Genomic DNA, 17,462 nt, shown 5'->3' on the forward strand with positions numbered 1-17,462 from the left:
ATAAAGTCATTGTTGCTTCACATTCATGCATTCTTTATTCATTCATCACACAAATAGAGGGATAACTACCAAGGTAGCCCAGGAGGGGTGGTGGAGGAGAGAAGGACAAGGCCACACAGCACTTTAAAAGTTTAAAACTTATTGAATGCCAGCCTTCTATTGCTTGGGCAATCCTCTGGGGTGGAGTGGCTGGGTGGCTGGAGGGGCCCCCCCCCACGTTCTTGGGCGTCTGGGTGAGGAGGCTATGGAACTTGGGGAGGAGGGTGGTTGGTTACACAGGGGCTGTAGCGGCTGTCTGTGCTCCTGCTGCCTTTCCTGCAGCTCAACCATACGCTGGAGCATATTAGTTTGATCCTCCAGCAGCCTCAGCATTGAATCCTGCCTCCTCTCATCACGCTGCTGCCACCTTTCAGCTTCAGCCCTCTCTTCAGCCTGCCACCTCTCCTCCTGGTCATTTTGTGCTTTCCTACACTCTGACATTGTCTGCCTCTGCGCATTCGTCTGTGCTCTGTCAGTGTGGGAGGACAGTATGAGCTCAGAGAACATGTCATCGCGAGTGCATTTTTTTCACCTTCTAATCTTCGCTAGCCTCTGGGAAGGAGAAGATCCTGTGATCCTTGAAACACATGCAGCTGGTGGAGAAAATAAAAGGACAGTGGTATTTAAAAAAGACACATTTTTTTAGAACAATGGGTACATTCTTTCACGGTAAACCTTGCTGTCAACATTACCTACATAGCACATGTGCTTTCGTTCCAAGGTCGCATTTTGCCTCCCCCCAGCGCGTGGCTAGCCCCGTGGCTAACAGCAGGGAGCATTTCTGTTCAGCCACAGGCAAACAGCCCAGCAGGAAGAGGCACTTCTGAATGTCCCCTTAAGAAAAGCACCCTATTTCAACCAGGTGATCATGAATGATATCATTCTCCTGAGGATAACACAGAGAGATAAAGAATGCCAGCAAATGTACACTGCAATGCTTTCTTCTACAATGATTCCCAAGTACTTGCTCCTGGCCTGGAGTGGTAAAGTGTCCTACCATGGTGGATGGAATAAGGCTGTCGTCCCCAGAAACCTTTTGAAAAGGCTTTGGGAGTACATCCAGGAGAGCCGCGAATGCCAGGGCAAATTAATCATTAAACATACTTGCTTTTAAACCATGTATAGTATTTTAAAAGGTACACTCACCAGAGGTGCCTTCTCCGCCTGGCGGGTCCGGGAGGCAGTCTTGGGTGGGTTCGGGGGGTACTGGCTCCAGGTCCAGGGTGAGAAACAGTTCCTGGCTGTTGGGAAAACCGGTTTCTCCACTTGCTTGCTGGGAGCTATCTACAGCTTCATCATCTTCCTCGTCCCCAAAACCTGCTTCCGTATTGCCTCCATCTCCATTGAAGGAGTCAGACAACACGGCTGGGGTAGTGGTGGCTGAACGCCCTAAAATGGCATGCAGCTCATCATAGAAGCGGCATGTTTGGGGCTCTGACCCGGAGCGGCCGTTCGCCTCTCTGGTTTTCTGGTAGACTTGCTTCAGTTCCTTAAGTTTCACGTGGCACTGCTTCGGGTCCCTGTTATGGCCTCTGTCCTTCATGCCCTGGGAGATTTTGGCAAATGTTTTGGCATTTCGAAACCTGGAACATTGTTCTGATAGCACGGATTCCTCTCCCCAAACAGCGATCAGATCCCGTACCTCCCATTCGGTCCATGCTGGAGCTCTTTTGCAATTCTGGGACTCCGTCATGGTCACCTCTGCTGATGAGCTCTGCATGGTCACCTGCAGCTTGCCACGCTGGCCAAACAGGAAATTGAAATTCAAAAGTTCGCTGGCCTTTTCCTGTCTACCTGGTCAGTGCATCTGAGTTGAGAGTGCTGTCCAGAGCGGTTACAATGGAGCACTCTGGGATAGCTCCCGGAGGCCAATACCGTCTAATTGTGTCCACGGTACCCCAAATTCGACCCAGCAAGGCCAATTTCAGCGCTAATCCCCTTGTCGGGGGGAGTAAGGAAATTGATTTTAAGAGCCCTTTAAGTTGAAAAAAAGGGCTTCATCATGTGGACAGGTGCAGGGTTAAATCGATTTAACACTGCTAAGTTCGACCTCAACTCCTAGTGTAGACCAGTGCTTGGTCTCCTTCCTCCCTCTTTCTGTTGCAACGATGACATGGTTTTCACTGTTTTGCTATGTCTAGTAGTGGCAGGCCTCTATTTTTACAGAGTGGCTTCCTATAATTCTGACCATTACTGCACCTGTTCAGCTCCTCATTAGAAGAAATATGTTCAGTGTTTTGCTCTGAAAATATTTGGGTTTTAGAAGCTTTTCTTTTCCTGAGAAGACCTGGCATCTTGCACCGTATTGTTCCAATCTCCAGTAACATGCAATTCGTAGCCCACATAGGCAACTCTGAAATGTTCACAACTAGTTAGACTGCCAGTTGTCACAATTCTTAAGTCAGAAGAAAGCTTTATAAATATTATTTCAGAAGGCTTTGGAAGATTTTTTTCATGTAACACATTATTAAAATTTCTGCATTACCCCAGTGTTTGGATTTCTCAGTTTTTAAGGGTGATTACGTTACTGGTGAATAAGATTGCCAAGTAGAGTTGGCTATATAAATAAAAAAGCAACTCCTACAGAAATTATTTTTATGATATATTCAGTGCCTATAGAAGTTAGGTGCCAGGAATGTGAATTTAAAAAGAAACAGGAAACTGAATTCCAAAGATATTTGATATCCTTGGTAATGATCAGGGCCATCCTTAGGCATACGCAGCTGCGTAGGGCACCTGAAAATTTGGGGCACCACTGGGCCTAAGGGCACGGCTACACTTGCAGATGTAGAGCGCTTTGAGTTAAACCAGCCTTTGTAGAGCGCAGTAGGGAAAGCGCTGCAGTCTGTCCACACTGACAGCTTCAAGCGCACTGGTGTGGCCACATTTGCAGCACTTGCAGCAGCATTGGGCGCAGGCGTGGTGCATTATGGGAAGCTATCCCAGAATGCAAGTGACTGCAACGTGCTTTTCAAATGGGGGGGGTGGGGTGGAGTGTGACAGGGAGTGTGTTGTGTGTATGTGGGGAGAGAGAGAGTGGGTTTTTGGGGGGCTGAGAGCATATCAGCATGCTGTCTTGTAAGTTCAGACAGCAGCAGACCCCCCTCCCCCCGCCTCTCTCTCTCTCTCTCTCTCTCTCTCACACACAGCATTCCACACTAATGGTTGCTTTGTCTCCAAGCAGATAAGCATCTGGCTGTCAGAAACGGAGGTTTCAAAGGGCATATCCGCATTCCTACAGTGATTCCAAAACAATGACAAGAGCGGCCACTTGACTTAAGGGGATTATGAGACGTTTCGGTAGGCTGATCAGAGCGCAGTAATGCAACACCTCGTCCACACTGGTGCTGCGGCGCTCCAGCGGGGGCGCAGCAAACGTTATTCCACTCGCTGAGGTGGCGTACCAGAAGCGCTGTAGCCGCGGAGTCAGAGGGCTCTACATGCCTTGCCAGTGTGGACGGGGAGTGAGCTAGTGCGCCCGGGGCTCCTTTATTGTGCTGTAACTCGCAAGTGTAGCCAAGCCCTTGGTGTCCACCCTCCCGGCTTTCCTATCCCTGTTCTGACCCTTCCTGCAGGCTCTCACATCTCGCTGCTGCAGCCTGTTGACTCTTCTTCAGGAGGGGATCTAGAAGTTAAAAGTGAAAAAGTGTTCCAGCCTGCCAGACCTATTAGCACAACATTGAAACTGTTAAAGAGCCTAACCAATTTATTTGAGCATAAGCTTTCGTGAGCTACAGCTCACTTCATCAGATGCATTCAGTGGAAAATACAGTGAGGAGATTTATACACACACAGAACATGAAAAAATGGGTGTTATCATACACATTGTAAGGAGAGTGATCACTTAAGATGAGCTATTACCAGCAGGAGAGCTTGGGGGGGAAGACAAAACGTTTTGTAGTGATAATCAAGGTGGGCCATTTCCAGCAGTTAACAAGAACGTCTGAAGAACAGTAGGGGGGTGGGGGGAAATAAACATGGGGAAATATTTCATCACTGTATTTTCCACTGAATGCATCCGATGAAGTGAGCTGTAGCTCACGAAAGCTTATGCTCAAATAAATTGGTTAGTCTCTAAGGTGCCACAAGTACTCCTTTTTGGGAATACAGACTAACAGGGCTGCTACTCTGAAACCTGTTAAAGAGCCATTCAAGGGATAATGAAGCCATTTTACAGGCATTTGCCAAACCCCAGGTATATACTGTCAGTTTCTGAATTTACTGACAAAAACAGTTGTGCATTACTGTAATATTTACTCAGAACATGTGTCTACAGGATCTTCGTTTAATATTTGCTTTAAAAATATTTCATTAGTGAGTTGGTGAAGATTATAAAATCACATCTCTAAATAGTCCTTGCATAGATTTTTAGATGCACAATCATCTTTAGCCTTAAATGCTTAGATCTTCAGACATATAGTTTTTTAAATAAATCCATACAAGGTAATTTACTTGGATCCTGTATGTAAATATCTTCCAAGCAGATCTTTAGAACAGCTATATGGAAAATGCATGAACTTCATTTAATGAGTAAATACTCTAATTGTGTTCCGTCCAATGCATTTTGATCACAGTCTGACACCTGCTCTTGAAAGGCTGTTCCACATAGTACTTAACCTGCACATTAATGTTGGATTAATGACCTAAGATGTCATTGATCCTGATTGTAGAGTACAATGGAAAGATTTAAATGAGCGTTGGACCAAGCCCATAAATGTTTACTTTGCTCGCCATGATTGAATCAATCATTTTTTATTTCTGACACTTGTTACTGCAGAACATGTTTCTTTCCCAGTGTAATTTCACTGAAATCAGCGAATTACTTAAGGGAGAAATTTGTCCTGGTAAATGAAGTCCTAAATAGTGCAGTGTGCAGTAATGGGACTCTATTCACCCCAAACTGAACTACAGTCCTCTGATTACTCATTATGTAGTTATTAGTAACCAGAGGAGTAGTCTTTTCCTGTGTAGGTCTACAAGGCTTATGTCTCCCATAAGTCCTCAAAATAGGTATAAATGGGACTGATGTGGTGCAGATGCTTTGTTCTGACCCTCTGAATTTCACCTCTGTCCAGTTTATCAGCTTGAACAATATTTTCTTGTATAGGCATGAGACTTTAATGCACCGTCTGTTTTTCCTCCTTCAGGTATTCACTTACAAACAGAGTACAATCACGCACCAAAAAGTAACCGCTATGCATCAAACGAGTGTGGAGAGTGTGGAAGACATGGCAGCACTTGTAGACCTCCATGAGGGCTCCATCATGCACAACTTATTCCAGCGATATCAACAAAATAAAATCTATGTAAGTGTCTTCTGAAACAAAGACTATGAAGAATGTTTTCCTGCATGTAACGGCAATATTTTACAGTGATCTAGCACCTCCCATCCCCTAAGTTCTTCAAACTATATACATGTGAAGGAAATGAATCCATCTATGTGTTGCAGGCTGACTTTCCACCAGAAAAAATGGAGGGAAAGTTTGGTCAGGGGCTCCAGAGAAACCCCTGCTGATGAGAAAAGTGCAATGGAATCTTTGATGTCGATAAAAATCAGACATGCTACTGATTTTTAAGGTCTTGCTTTTTTTTAATTCATTAAAATTTCTTGGGACAGGACAGGAGAGCAAAGATGCTGGGTTTTTTTTTTTGTTTGTTTTTAATATACTCCAAGAGATGAAGTTGTGAGAAGGTTGTCTGAGAGGACACAATGGAACAGTGCTTCTCAACCTTTTCCATACTGAGTCCCCCTCTGGGGATCCCATCTGGCCAGAATCTAGCTGAGACCCTTCTCCCATTCTTCAATATAGGTAGGACAGGGTGGTTATCATGATCCCACAGGTGGAGAGCCCATGCCATAGAACTTGGGCAGGTTTAGGAGCTTACATCAGTGGAAGCAGCCGGGTGCTCCGGACCTCTGAAAATCAGGCCATTAGTATACGTGGAGTTTCATTTTTCTTGACTTTATATTGCCCACTTCTATGGCTAATAGAGTTTAAATTTTACTTTTTAGCACCAGTGTTGATCCCAATCTAACATTATTGTGAGCAGCATACAGAGAACAATGGTGACTCCTGTTGGCTTTTTTTATACTTATTTTTCATTTTGTAATAAAGTGTAATAAAATAACTTGACATGCAGAAAAATGTAATTTAGCCTAAATTTTCTTTCCAACTTCTTGGAATAGCCAGCATAATGTTATTTTCTGCCAAAGTCCATCTCTTATAAACAAATAGGCTGAATTTAAGTAAACACATATTTAAAATCCAAGCAACCCTCATCACCTTTAGGAAATTTCATTATTCACCATAAAGAAACACAAAAGGGCACAAAGCTGCTTGTGTTCCTTTTATATGTTGCTGCCAAAGGAAAAGTCAGTGCTGATAATCTTAAATTTGAGCTTGTCTTTTTTTAATATGTTTTATAAAGTCCTCATAATTTTTATTAGGGCTATCAAGCGATTAAAAAAATTAATTGTGATTAATTGCACTGTTAAACAATAATAGAACACCATTTATTTAAATATTTTTGGATATTTTCTACATTTTCAAATATATTGCTTTCAATTACAACACAGAATACAAAGTGTATAATGCTCACTTTTTATTTATTTTTGATTACAAGTATTTGCACTGTAAAAAACAAAAGAAATAGTATTTTTCATTCACTAATACAAGTACTGTAGTGCAATCTCTTTATCATGAAAGTTGAACTTAAAAATGTTGAATTATGTAAAAAAAAAAAACGATTAAAAAATAAAACAATGTAAAATTTTAGAGCCTGCAAGTCCACTCAGTCCTACTTCTTGTTCAACCAATCGCTCATACAAACAAGTTTGGTTACAATTTGTAGGAGATAATACTGACTGCTTCTTATTCACAATGTCACCTGAAAGTAAGAACAGGCGTTCTGATGGCATTGTTGTCGCCGGCATTGCAAGATATTTACGTGCCAGATGTGCTAAAGATTCATGTGTCCCTTTATTCTTCAGTCACCATTCCAGGGGACACGCGTCCATGCTGATGACAGGTTCTGCTCAATAACAATGTAAAGCATTGGTGGTTCAGGTTCTGTAGTTTCCGCGTCAGAGTGTTGCTCTTTTAAGACTTCTGAAAGCATGCTCCACATCTCATCCCTCTCAGATTTTTGGAAGGCACTTCAGATTCTTAAACCTTGGGTCAAGTGCTGTAGATACCTTTAAAAATCTCACATTGATACCTTCTTTGTGTTTTGTGAAATCTGCAGTGAAAGTGTTCTTAAAATGAACAACATGTGCTGAGTCATCACCCGAGACTGCTATAACATGAAATAGATGGCAGAATGTGGGTAAAAACAGAACGGGGACATACCATTCTCCCCCAGGTAGTTCAATGACAAATTTAATTAACATATTTTTTTGTAACGAGCGTCATCAGCATGGAAGCATGTCCTCTGGAATGGTGGCCAAAGCATGAAGGGGCATATGAGTGTTTAGCATATCTGGCATGTAAATACCTTGCAATGCCTGCTAAAAAGTTCTCATTTTCTGGTGACACAGTAAATAAGAAGAGGGCAGCATTATCTCTTGTAAATGTAAACAAACTTGTTTGTCTTAGCGATTGGCTGAACAAGAAGTAGGACTGAGCAGACTTGTAGGCTCTGAAGTTTTACATTGTTTTGTTTTTGAGTGCAGTTATGTAACAAAAAAACTTCTATATTTGTAAGTTTCATTTTCATGACAAAGAGATTGCACTACAGTACTTGTATGAGGTGAATTGAAAAATTCTATTTTTTTGTTTATAATTTTACAGTGCAAATATTTAGAATAAAAAATATTATAAACTTTGATTTCAGTTACAACACAGAATACAATATATATGAAAATGTAGAAAACATCCAAAATATTTAATAAATTTCAATTGGTATTATATTGTTTAACAGTGCGATTAAAACTGTGATTAATCATGATTACTTTTTAAAATCACGATTAATTTTTTTTGAGTTACTCGCGTGAGTGAACTGCGATTAATTGACAGCCCTAATTTTTACATATGTTTTTTCTCAAACAAATGAGCCATTTTGTCTAAAAAATAAATAAATAAAAAATCAATTCTGATAGTTCAGCATACATGAACAACTCTGTGCGTGCAAAGGGTGTAGAAGAAATTAAGGAAACACATTTCAGGCTCCCTTGGGATTTATTTATTTATTTTAAGAGTAAAAATAAATAACTACCTATAAATTTCCCAGTGAGTAGACAGGCTGACATTTAGATTCTGCCTTTCTTTTTTTTTTTTTAAGGGGAAAAAAAGCTCTTGTGGAGAATCAAGAAATGGCTTTATTTACAGAGCTGTGTTCTAGTTTGTTCCCTGTCTTGTTGTGGCAACCCATGGATCTCTCTAATATTTTGGTGATGAGTGCAGTATAAATTCCTAGACAGACAGATTTGTGTTCTGTTGCTGGTGACATGGCACTGTCAGTTGCTGATGCTGATCATTGTCCCTGTGGTATTGTTGATTTTACTGTTTGGGTCCACTGTGTCGTCACCTCACAAAACTCCGGCTCATTCAAATACAATGCAGTGAAATTTGTATTCAAGCAACTCACTTGGCCTACATGTGCGGCCAGGGTCTGATATAGGGAGCAGTGCTATTCCACCCCAGCCAGAGCACTGCTGAGAGTGATGCCAGGAGTAGTGGCACTTCAGATAGCAAAAGATGCAGCCTGAAATTTTTTGTTGCCAGGAGTGGCCAATCATAAGATGGATACTGGATGCCCAAATCAGAGCTATTGAACCATGTAGGGACCTTGCAATGATATGTTACTGGGATAAAGCCAAAATTCGATAGAGGGGGAAAGGTTAGATTAGGTTTGCTTAACATTTGCCAAATGTTTTCATACAGCTAAAGGGATAAACTTCATTGTCATTCTCACTTTGGACTGGATTGTTCCTTGCACAGAACACACAAGGAACCTTTCCCTTACAATTTAAGTTCTTTGTACAAGGGCCAGAGGCAACCATAGCCTCCCTCCATGTCCCTCTTCCCCACTGAGTCAGGAAAGGGTATGGAGCCATTAACCTGACTCTCTGCCACTAGCCCACAGAGGTGGCTGGCCAGCAGGAGTGTAATGCATTGCAGAGAAATCAGCAAGGAATTGTGCCTCTCTAAGCACTGTCCTCTTCCTGGGGTGAGCTATCTCTGGACCACCCCCTATCACAGACCATTGTGCAAATGCTTATAGCTTGTAGATCTGTTGTGGTCTCTCTGCTAACTTTATTTTTCCTGTGGAAGAATGTGCCTTCTGTATATTCATACAGTCAAGATTAATGTATGTAACTTAAAAAAAGCAGCATACAAATTGTGTTTAAAGTAATATAGACATTATGCTGTTTTTAAAAAACCTTCTGGCTCACATGGCAATGAGACTAGAAAGTTGCTTTGATACTCATAGTAGTGAGTACAGTGTAATGCTGTATATTTACTTGTTCGTTATAACATCCGTGTTTATACAGCCAAATGTCATCATCTGAAACGCAGTCCACTAATATCTAAATTGTATGTGGAAAGGCTTGTGAAGATTATCTGTGAAATTACAAAGAAGAATAAATAACTTTTCTCCACACAGTATTTATATTGAACATCGTTGCTTTCCAATGAAGACATTTTAAATGGAGCTCTTGTCCCTTGACAATCCATTTGTTCCAAACTGTTGTCTTTCTTTCCTGTATTAAAGCATTCATATTCCTGAAGAGAAGACATAGGTAAACATCTGAAGATTTATGTACAATTTCAATTTGCAATTCACTTCGGTTAATTACGCCTTTCATGCCTTTTTGTCTGGCATAATGATACCCTTATCCTTAAACCCTCCATTATTTCCTTATTATCGTGAAGATATTTGCTATGGATGCCACAGCTTATCAGGCTCCTCATTGATTTGCTTAGCCTCAGCCAGCAACTCCAGTAGTGAAGACCAGTGTAAAGTATAAGCCTTATTATTTTTTCCCCTCTTCCATTCAGGGAATGCTGGGCTATAAGAAACTTCTGCACTATCAGAAACTTGTCTAACTTTGTAGTCAATATTCTGAAGCAGCTAGTGGTGTCCAGATTGAGGCTGGAAGAGATAATAAAATCCATTCTAATTTGAGTTCAACCATTTTGATGTCTCAAGTCAAAATTGAACATACCTAAATCTGTTTTGTATTTAATGTGTTTTCCTCATACACTGCTTCACTCTTTCCTTGTCTGAATTTCCACAAAGGAAAACAAACATGTGCTGTTCTTCTCTCCCTTGTTGTTTTGTTATAGAACCGTGGTAGGTACCTGTCCTTTTAAGTGACTGTGGAACAGGACGGTCACCTCAGTATCCAGGCCCCAAATACAATACTCAAAGAAGTAAAACTGTTACCTGAGGAAGGATGCTTTTCTCTGTGCCTCCTTCATTTAGGATGTATTTTGTTTTGGAGGAAGTTACCTAAGGGCAGGGACAATCTTCTGATCTCTTCTGTAGCCTTTCTTGTGGAAAATCTCTCAAAAGAGGTGTGCTGTTGGTTGTGCTCTAAAAGAGGAGACATGAGCGCCTCCGTATCTCTGGTGGTAGGGAGCCCCATAGTTCAGGACCCTCCATGCAATGCATTCTTCTTCTCACTGCTGAGAGTTGCACCTTGGGCTCTGTCTGCTGTAATGTCCCTGCTGATAGTAGTTTTCTTGGTGTAGACGTGAGGAAGATGAGGATCCTGAGGTAGCCAAGTCCTAGTCCATTGATGGAACTGAAGATCAGGAATTGGCCCACAAGTGAGTCCAGAAATGCACAGGGAAAGAGTTGGAAGCATGTGTCTCCTATCTTTCCTAGAAGGGAGGTGAGTTGTCTGGTGTTAGATGAGCTGAAACTTGAATGTGGCTTTCTCAGACAGACCCAAAGAGACCACGTAACAGTAGCCAGACCTGGAGGGGACAAAGGCACGAGTCACCATGACTAGGGCCAAGTCTGAGAGGAAGAGGTGCAGTCTCCTTGATAATTGAATATGGAAGGATATGCTTGTGGCTACTGATACAGTTATACAGAGAGGAGTCTGGTAAGATTCATAGATATTAAGGTCAGAAGGGACCATTATGATCATCTAGTCTGACCTCCTGCACAATGCAGACCACCGAATCTCACCCACCCACTCCTGCAATAAACCTCTCACCTATGTCTGAGCTATTGAAGTCCTCAAATCATGGTTTAAAGACTTCAAGGAGCAGAGAATCCTCCAGCAAGTGACCTGTGCCCCATGTTACAGAGGAAGGTACAACCCCCCCAGGGCCTCTTCCAATCTGCCCTGGAGGAAAATTCCTTCCTGACCCCAAATATGGTGATCAGCTGAGGTTCACCAGCTGGATACCCAGGAAAGAATTCTCTGTAGTAACTCAGATCCCACCCCATCTAACATCCTATCACAGGCCATTGGGCCTATTTACCATGAATAGTTAAAGATCAATTAATTGCCAAAAATCATGTTATCCCATCATACCATCTCCTCCATAAACTTATCAAGTTTAATCTTGAAGCCAGATAGGTCTTTTGCCCTCACTGCTTCCCTTGGAAGGCTGTTCCAGAACTTCACTCCTCTGATGGATAGAAACCTTCGTCTAATTTCAAGTCTAAACTTCCCAATGGCCAGTTTATATCCGTTTGTTCTTGTGTCCACATTGGTACAGAGCTTAAATAATTCCTCTCCCTCCCTGGTATTTATCCCTCCGATATATTTATAGAGAGCAATCATATCTCCCCTCAGCCTTCTTTTGGTTAGGATAAACAAGCTAAGCTCTTTGAGTCTCCTTTAACAAGACAGGTTTTCCATTCCTCGGATCCTGATAGTAGCCCTTCTCTGTACCTGTTCCAGTTTGAATTCATCCTTCTTAAACATGGGAGACCAGAACTGCACACAGTATTCCAGGTGAGGTCTCACCAGTGCCTTGTATAATGGTACTAACACCTCCTTATCTCTACTGGAAATACGTTGCCGGTGCATCCCAAGACCGCATTAGCTTTTTTTACTGACATATCACATGGGTTGCTCATAGTCATCCTGTGGTCAACCAATACTCCAAGGTCCTTCACCTCCTCCATTACTTCTAATTGATGCGTCCCAAGCTTATAACTAAAATTCTTGTTATTAATCCCTAAATGCATGACCTTATACTTCTCACTATTAAATTTCATCCTATTACTATTACTCCAGTTTACAAGGTCATCCAGATCCTCCTGTATGATATTCCGGTCCTTCTCTAAATTGGCAATGCCTCCCAGCTTTGTATTATCTGCAAACTTGATTAGCACACTCCCACTTTTTGTGCCGAGCTCAGTAATAAAAAGATTAAATAAATTTGGTCCCCAAACCGATCCCTGAGGAACTCCCCTGGTAACCTCCCTCCAGCCTACTGTTCACCTTTCACTATGATTCACTGTAGTCTCCCCTTTAACCGATTCCTTATCCACCTTTCAATTTTCATATTGATCCCCATCTTTTCCAATTTAACTAATAATTCCCCATGTGGCACCATATCAAACGCCTTACTGAAATCTAGGTAAATTAGATCCACTGCATTTCCTTTGTCTAAAAAATCTGTTACTTTCTCAAAGAAGGAGATCAGGTTGGTTTGGCACGATCTACCTTTTGTAAAACCATGTTGCGTTTTGTCCCATTTACCATTGACTTCAATGTCCTCAACTACTTTCTCCTTCAAAATTTTTTCCAAGACCTTGCATACTACAGATGTTAAACTAACAAGTCTGGAGTTACCCGGCTCACTTTTTTTTCCTTTCTTAAAAATAGGAACTATGTTAGCAATTCTCCAATCATATGGTACAACTCCTGAGTTTATAGATTCATTAAAAATTTGTGCTAATGGGCTGCAATTTCATTTGCCAATTCCTTTAATATTTTTGGATGAAGATTATCTGGGCCCCCCGATTTAGTCCCATTAAGCTATTCGAGTTTCGCTTCTATCTCAGATATGGTAATATCTACCTGCATATAATCATTGCCATTTGTCATGCTACCATTATCCCTAAGATCGTCATTAGCCTCATTAAAGACTGAGGCAAAGTATTTGTTTAGCTATTGAGCCATGCCTAGATTATCCTTAACCTGCACTCCATCCTCGGTGTTTCGCGGTCCCACTTCTTCTTTCTTTGTTTTCTTCTTATTTATATGGCTATAGAACCTTTTACTATTGGTTTTAATTCCCTTTGCAAGGTCCAATTCTACCTGACTTTTAGCCTGTCTCACTTTAACCCTACATGTTCTGACCTCAATAGGATAGCTTTCCTTTCTGATCCCTCCCATCTTCCACTCCCTGTATGCTTTCTGCTTTTTCTTAATCACCTCTCTGAGATGCTTGTTCATCCATCTTGGTCTCCAACTCCTGCCTATGAATTTTTTTCCCCTTTCTTGGGATGCAGGCTTCCGATAGCTTCTGCAGCTTTGACTTGAAGTAATCCCAGGCCTCCTCTGCCTTTACATCCATAAATCCTTCAGTCCAGTCGACGTTCCTAACTAATTTCCTTAATTTTTGAAAGTCAGCCCTTTTGAAATCAAAAACCCTAGTCGCAGATTTATTTTTGTTTATCCTTCCGTTCAGTTTGAACTGAATTGGCTCATGATCACTTGAACCAAGATTATCCCCTACAACCATTTCTTCTCTGAGGTCCTCACTACTCACCATAACCAAATCTAAAATAGCATTCCCTCTAGTCGGTTCAGCAACTGCTTGATGAAGGAATCCATCAGCTATCGCGTCTAGGAAAATCGGAGCCCTATTATTATTACTAGCACTCGTCCTCCAGTCTATATCTGGGAAGTTAAAGTCTCCCATGATCACGCAGTTTCCATTAGTATTTACTTCATTAAAAACATTAAAAAGGCCTCTATCCATATCCAGATTAGACCCCGGCGGTCTATAGCACACCCCAAGCACTATCCTAGGGGAGGCTCTAGTAATTTTCTTCCCCAAAGTGATTTTTGCCCAGACGGACTCTGTCTTATCCATTCCATCGCTTCTTATTTCTTTACATTCTATCTCATCATTGATATACAATGCTGCTCCACCACCTTTGCCTTTATTTCTGTCTTTCCTAAACAGCACATACCCTTCAATAGCTGTAGTCCAGTCATGACGACTATTCCACCATGTTTCTGTTACCCCTATGATATCTGGTTTCACTTCCTGCACCAGTAGTTCTAGTTCCTCCATTTTGTTACCTAGGCTCCTCCCATTGGTGTCCAAACATCTTAATTTTTGCAGTTTGGCCTCACTCACATTCTGTACCCAGTTAGGCACGGACATTCGACAGCCAGTATAACCTATTAGACTGGTATCCACACTGCCCTTCCTCCTTACATACATTCTCCTACCCACGGCTGTATCCTTTCTTACTTTGTTTTCTTCCCTCTCAATGTTAAAATCCAGCGTGGAGATTATCTGGACATCTGCCAACCATCTCCCCCAAATTCCTAGTTTAAAGCTCTCTTAATCCGTTCTGCCAGCCTCCATCCTAGAAGCCTATTTCTTTCCCTACTCCGATGAAGTCCATCCCGAGAGAACTGTCCTCTGTCCATGAATGCCTCTCAGTGGCCATATATCCCAGAGTCCTCCACTGCCTGAGCCATCTGTTGATAAGTCATAATCTTGTCACAACTTTGTTGCTCTTCTCTAGGAACAGGCAGAATCCCACTGAAGATCGCCTGAGCCTTGATTTCCTTAAGTGTCTTCTCCAGCCTGGCATGGTCTCCCTTGATACGTTCCAGCAAGAATCTAGCCGTATCATTTGTTCCCACAAGGCTCTGTAGCAATGCATGACTTCAATAACCAAAGACCAGAAGTTTTGGATAGAGAGAACAATTGTTTCTGCCATTAGTTGTGTCTGTGTGCCATGTGCAGGTCTGAAGCACATGTTTGTTTTCCTTTGTGGAAATTCAGACAAGGAAAGAGTGAAGCATTTAGTCAGGATACTAGTGGAGATCAGAGGCTGCTGAGGTGATTATCTCTACCTTCTTCATTACTTTGCCAGGGGGAAACTGCGGTTAATTTAACATGGGGAGTCCAACTTTATGTGCGTGCCTAAGTATGAGGTCAGACTCCCATATTTGAAAGTCAGATCAGCACTCACAGTAGGTATGTGAATGGTCTTTTAAAAATATCTAAATGCCAGTATCCGCATCCAAATGCTAAATGTGGACATCATATTAAGCTGCCCATGCTTGAAAATGTGACATCTTTGAAGGGAAACCAGGAATTGAGACAAACTAAGCCGGAGATGTGCACATGGTAATAGACAGTTGAAGGATGTAATTTCTACTTCATTCAAATGTTCATTTCCAAAAGTAGAAGTGTCAGGCAGTTCAGTGGTGTATAGCGGTTATGCTTGTTGCCATATCAAAGGGATAAATGTCCCCAAGCGTTGTTGAGACCCACTCCTTGGGTCAGTTTCAGTTAATCACACATCATAGAAGAGACTAGCCCAGTCTTGGGGAAGACACCATAAACCACATCACTTGGAGTGTACCAGGGGACAGGACATTTAAATTATGGTGTTAGCGCTGCCACTGAAGGAAGCTGCCTCTTTCTTGTCCCAGCCAGTCAAGTGGTTAGCAACTGGTCGAGGCAAGCACATTTTACAGAGATCAGAGTAAGGAAGTTTTTTTTTTTTTTTAAGTTAAAAGATATCTAAAAATAAAATTAATGTGAAAGCTCACCTCCTCTTCTACACTTATAAACACTGCATTATTCAATGTTGAAAGCATCCCCTTTTGACTTGTTTGCTATTTAAACACAATCCATAAACATGTTTGATTTTCCTTTTGAATTAGCTGGTTCTTGCTTTGAAGTGATAATTTCTTTGAAGTGTGCACTTTTCAAGACATTAGGAAGCCATGAGTAGCTTATTCCCTCTAACTTAAACTTTTCTTTGACCATGCTTGTGATGTCCAGAGTCAGGTACTCATTCCACCAGAGGTTCATTCCCTTGGATTTGCAATTTTGAATCTGTTTCATTTCCAAAAAGAAAAGGAGAACTTGGGGCACCTTAGAGACTAACCAATTTATTTGAGCATCAGCTTTCATGAGCTACAGCTCACTTCATTGGATGCATTCAGTGGAAAATACAGTGAGGAGATTTATATACACACAGAACATGGAAAAAATGGGTGTTTATCATGCACACTGTAAGGAGAGTGATCACTTAAGATGAGCTATTACCAGCAGGAGAGTTGGGGGGAGGGGAGAAAACCCTTTGTAGTGATAATCAAGGTGGGCCATTTCCAGCAGTTAACAAGAACGGGGGGGGGGGGGGGGGGGAAGGAATAAACAAGGGGAAATAGTTTTACTTTGTGTAATGAACAAGGGGAAATAGTTTTACTTTGTGTAATGGCTCAACCACTCCCAGTCTCTATTCAAGCCTAAGTTAATTGAATCCAGTTTGCAAATTAATTCCAATTCAGCAGTCTCTCCTTGGAGTCTGTTTCTGAAGTCTTTTTGTTGAAGAATAGCCACTTTTCGGTCAGAAATCGAGTGACCAGAGAGATTGAAGTGTTCTCCGACTGGTTTATGAATGTTATAATTCTTGACATCTGATTTGTGTCCATTTATTCTTTTACGTAGAGACTGTCCAGTTTGACCAATGTACATGGCAGAGGGGCATTGATGGCACATGATGGTATATATCACATTGGTAGATGTGCAGGTGAACGAGCCTCTGATAGTGTGGCTGATGTTATTAGGCCCTGTGATGGTGTCCCCTGAATAGATATGTGGGCACAGTTGGCAACGGGCTTTGTTGCAAGGATAGGTTCCTGGGTTAGTGGTTCTGTTGTGTGGTTGCTGGTGAGTATTTGCTTCAGGTTGGGGGGCTGTCTGTAAGCAAGGACTGGCCTGTCACCCAAGATTTGTGAGAGCGATGGGTCGTCCTTCAGGATAGGTTGTAGATCCTTGATAATGTGTTGGAGAGGTTTTAGTTGGGGGCCGAAGGTGATGGCTAGTGGCGTTCTGTTATTTTCTTTGTTGGGCCTGTCCTGTAGTAGGTGACTTCCGGGTACTCTTCTGGCTCTATCAGTCTGTTTCTTCACTTCAGCAGGTGGGTATTGTAGTTGTAAGAATGCTTGATAGAGATCTTGTAGGCGTTTGTCTCTGTCTGAGGGGTTGGAGCAAATGCAGTTGTATCATAGAGCTTGGCTGTAGACAATGGATCGTGTGGTGTGGTCTGTGTGAAAGCTGGAGGCATGTAGATAGGAATAGCAGTCAGTAGGTTTCTGGTGGGTTAAGGGAACCATTGCTGTGGTCTCTGTGGCATGCAGTAGTTTAGAAAGTTTAGTGTCCTTTTTCCTTTGTAGAGAAGCAAAGTGTGTGTTTTAAATGGCTTGTCTAGTTTTAGTAAAGTCCACCCACTGTTGGTCAGACGTT

At 41.9% G+C, this 17,462-nt stretch overlaps 1 protein-coding gene across 1 annotated transcript in view; it reads left to right on the forward strand.

Moving 5' to 3' along the window:
- The window catches only part of MYO10 (myosin X), a 272,590-nt gene that overhangs the window by 119,891 nt on the left and 135,237 nt on the right, over positions 1-17,462 (forward strand). The window contains exon 3 of the mRNA XM_073332289.2: positions 5,187-5,345. Within this exon, the coding sequence (XP_073188390.2) occupies positions 5,187-5,345 (159 nt within the window). The remainder of the gene's footprint in view (positions 1-5,186; positions 5,346-17,462) is intronic.

Source organism: Lepidochelys kempii, chromosome 2 (genome assembly GCF_965140285.1).
Source record: "Lepidochelys kempii isolate rLepKem1 chromosome 2, rLepKem1.hap1, whole genome shotgun sequence".
In the NCBI taxonomy this organism is placed as follows: Eukaryota; Metazoa; Chordata; order Testudines; family Cheloniidae; genus Lepidochelys; species Lepidochelys kempii.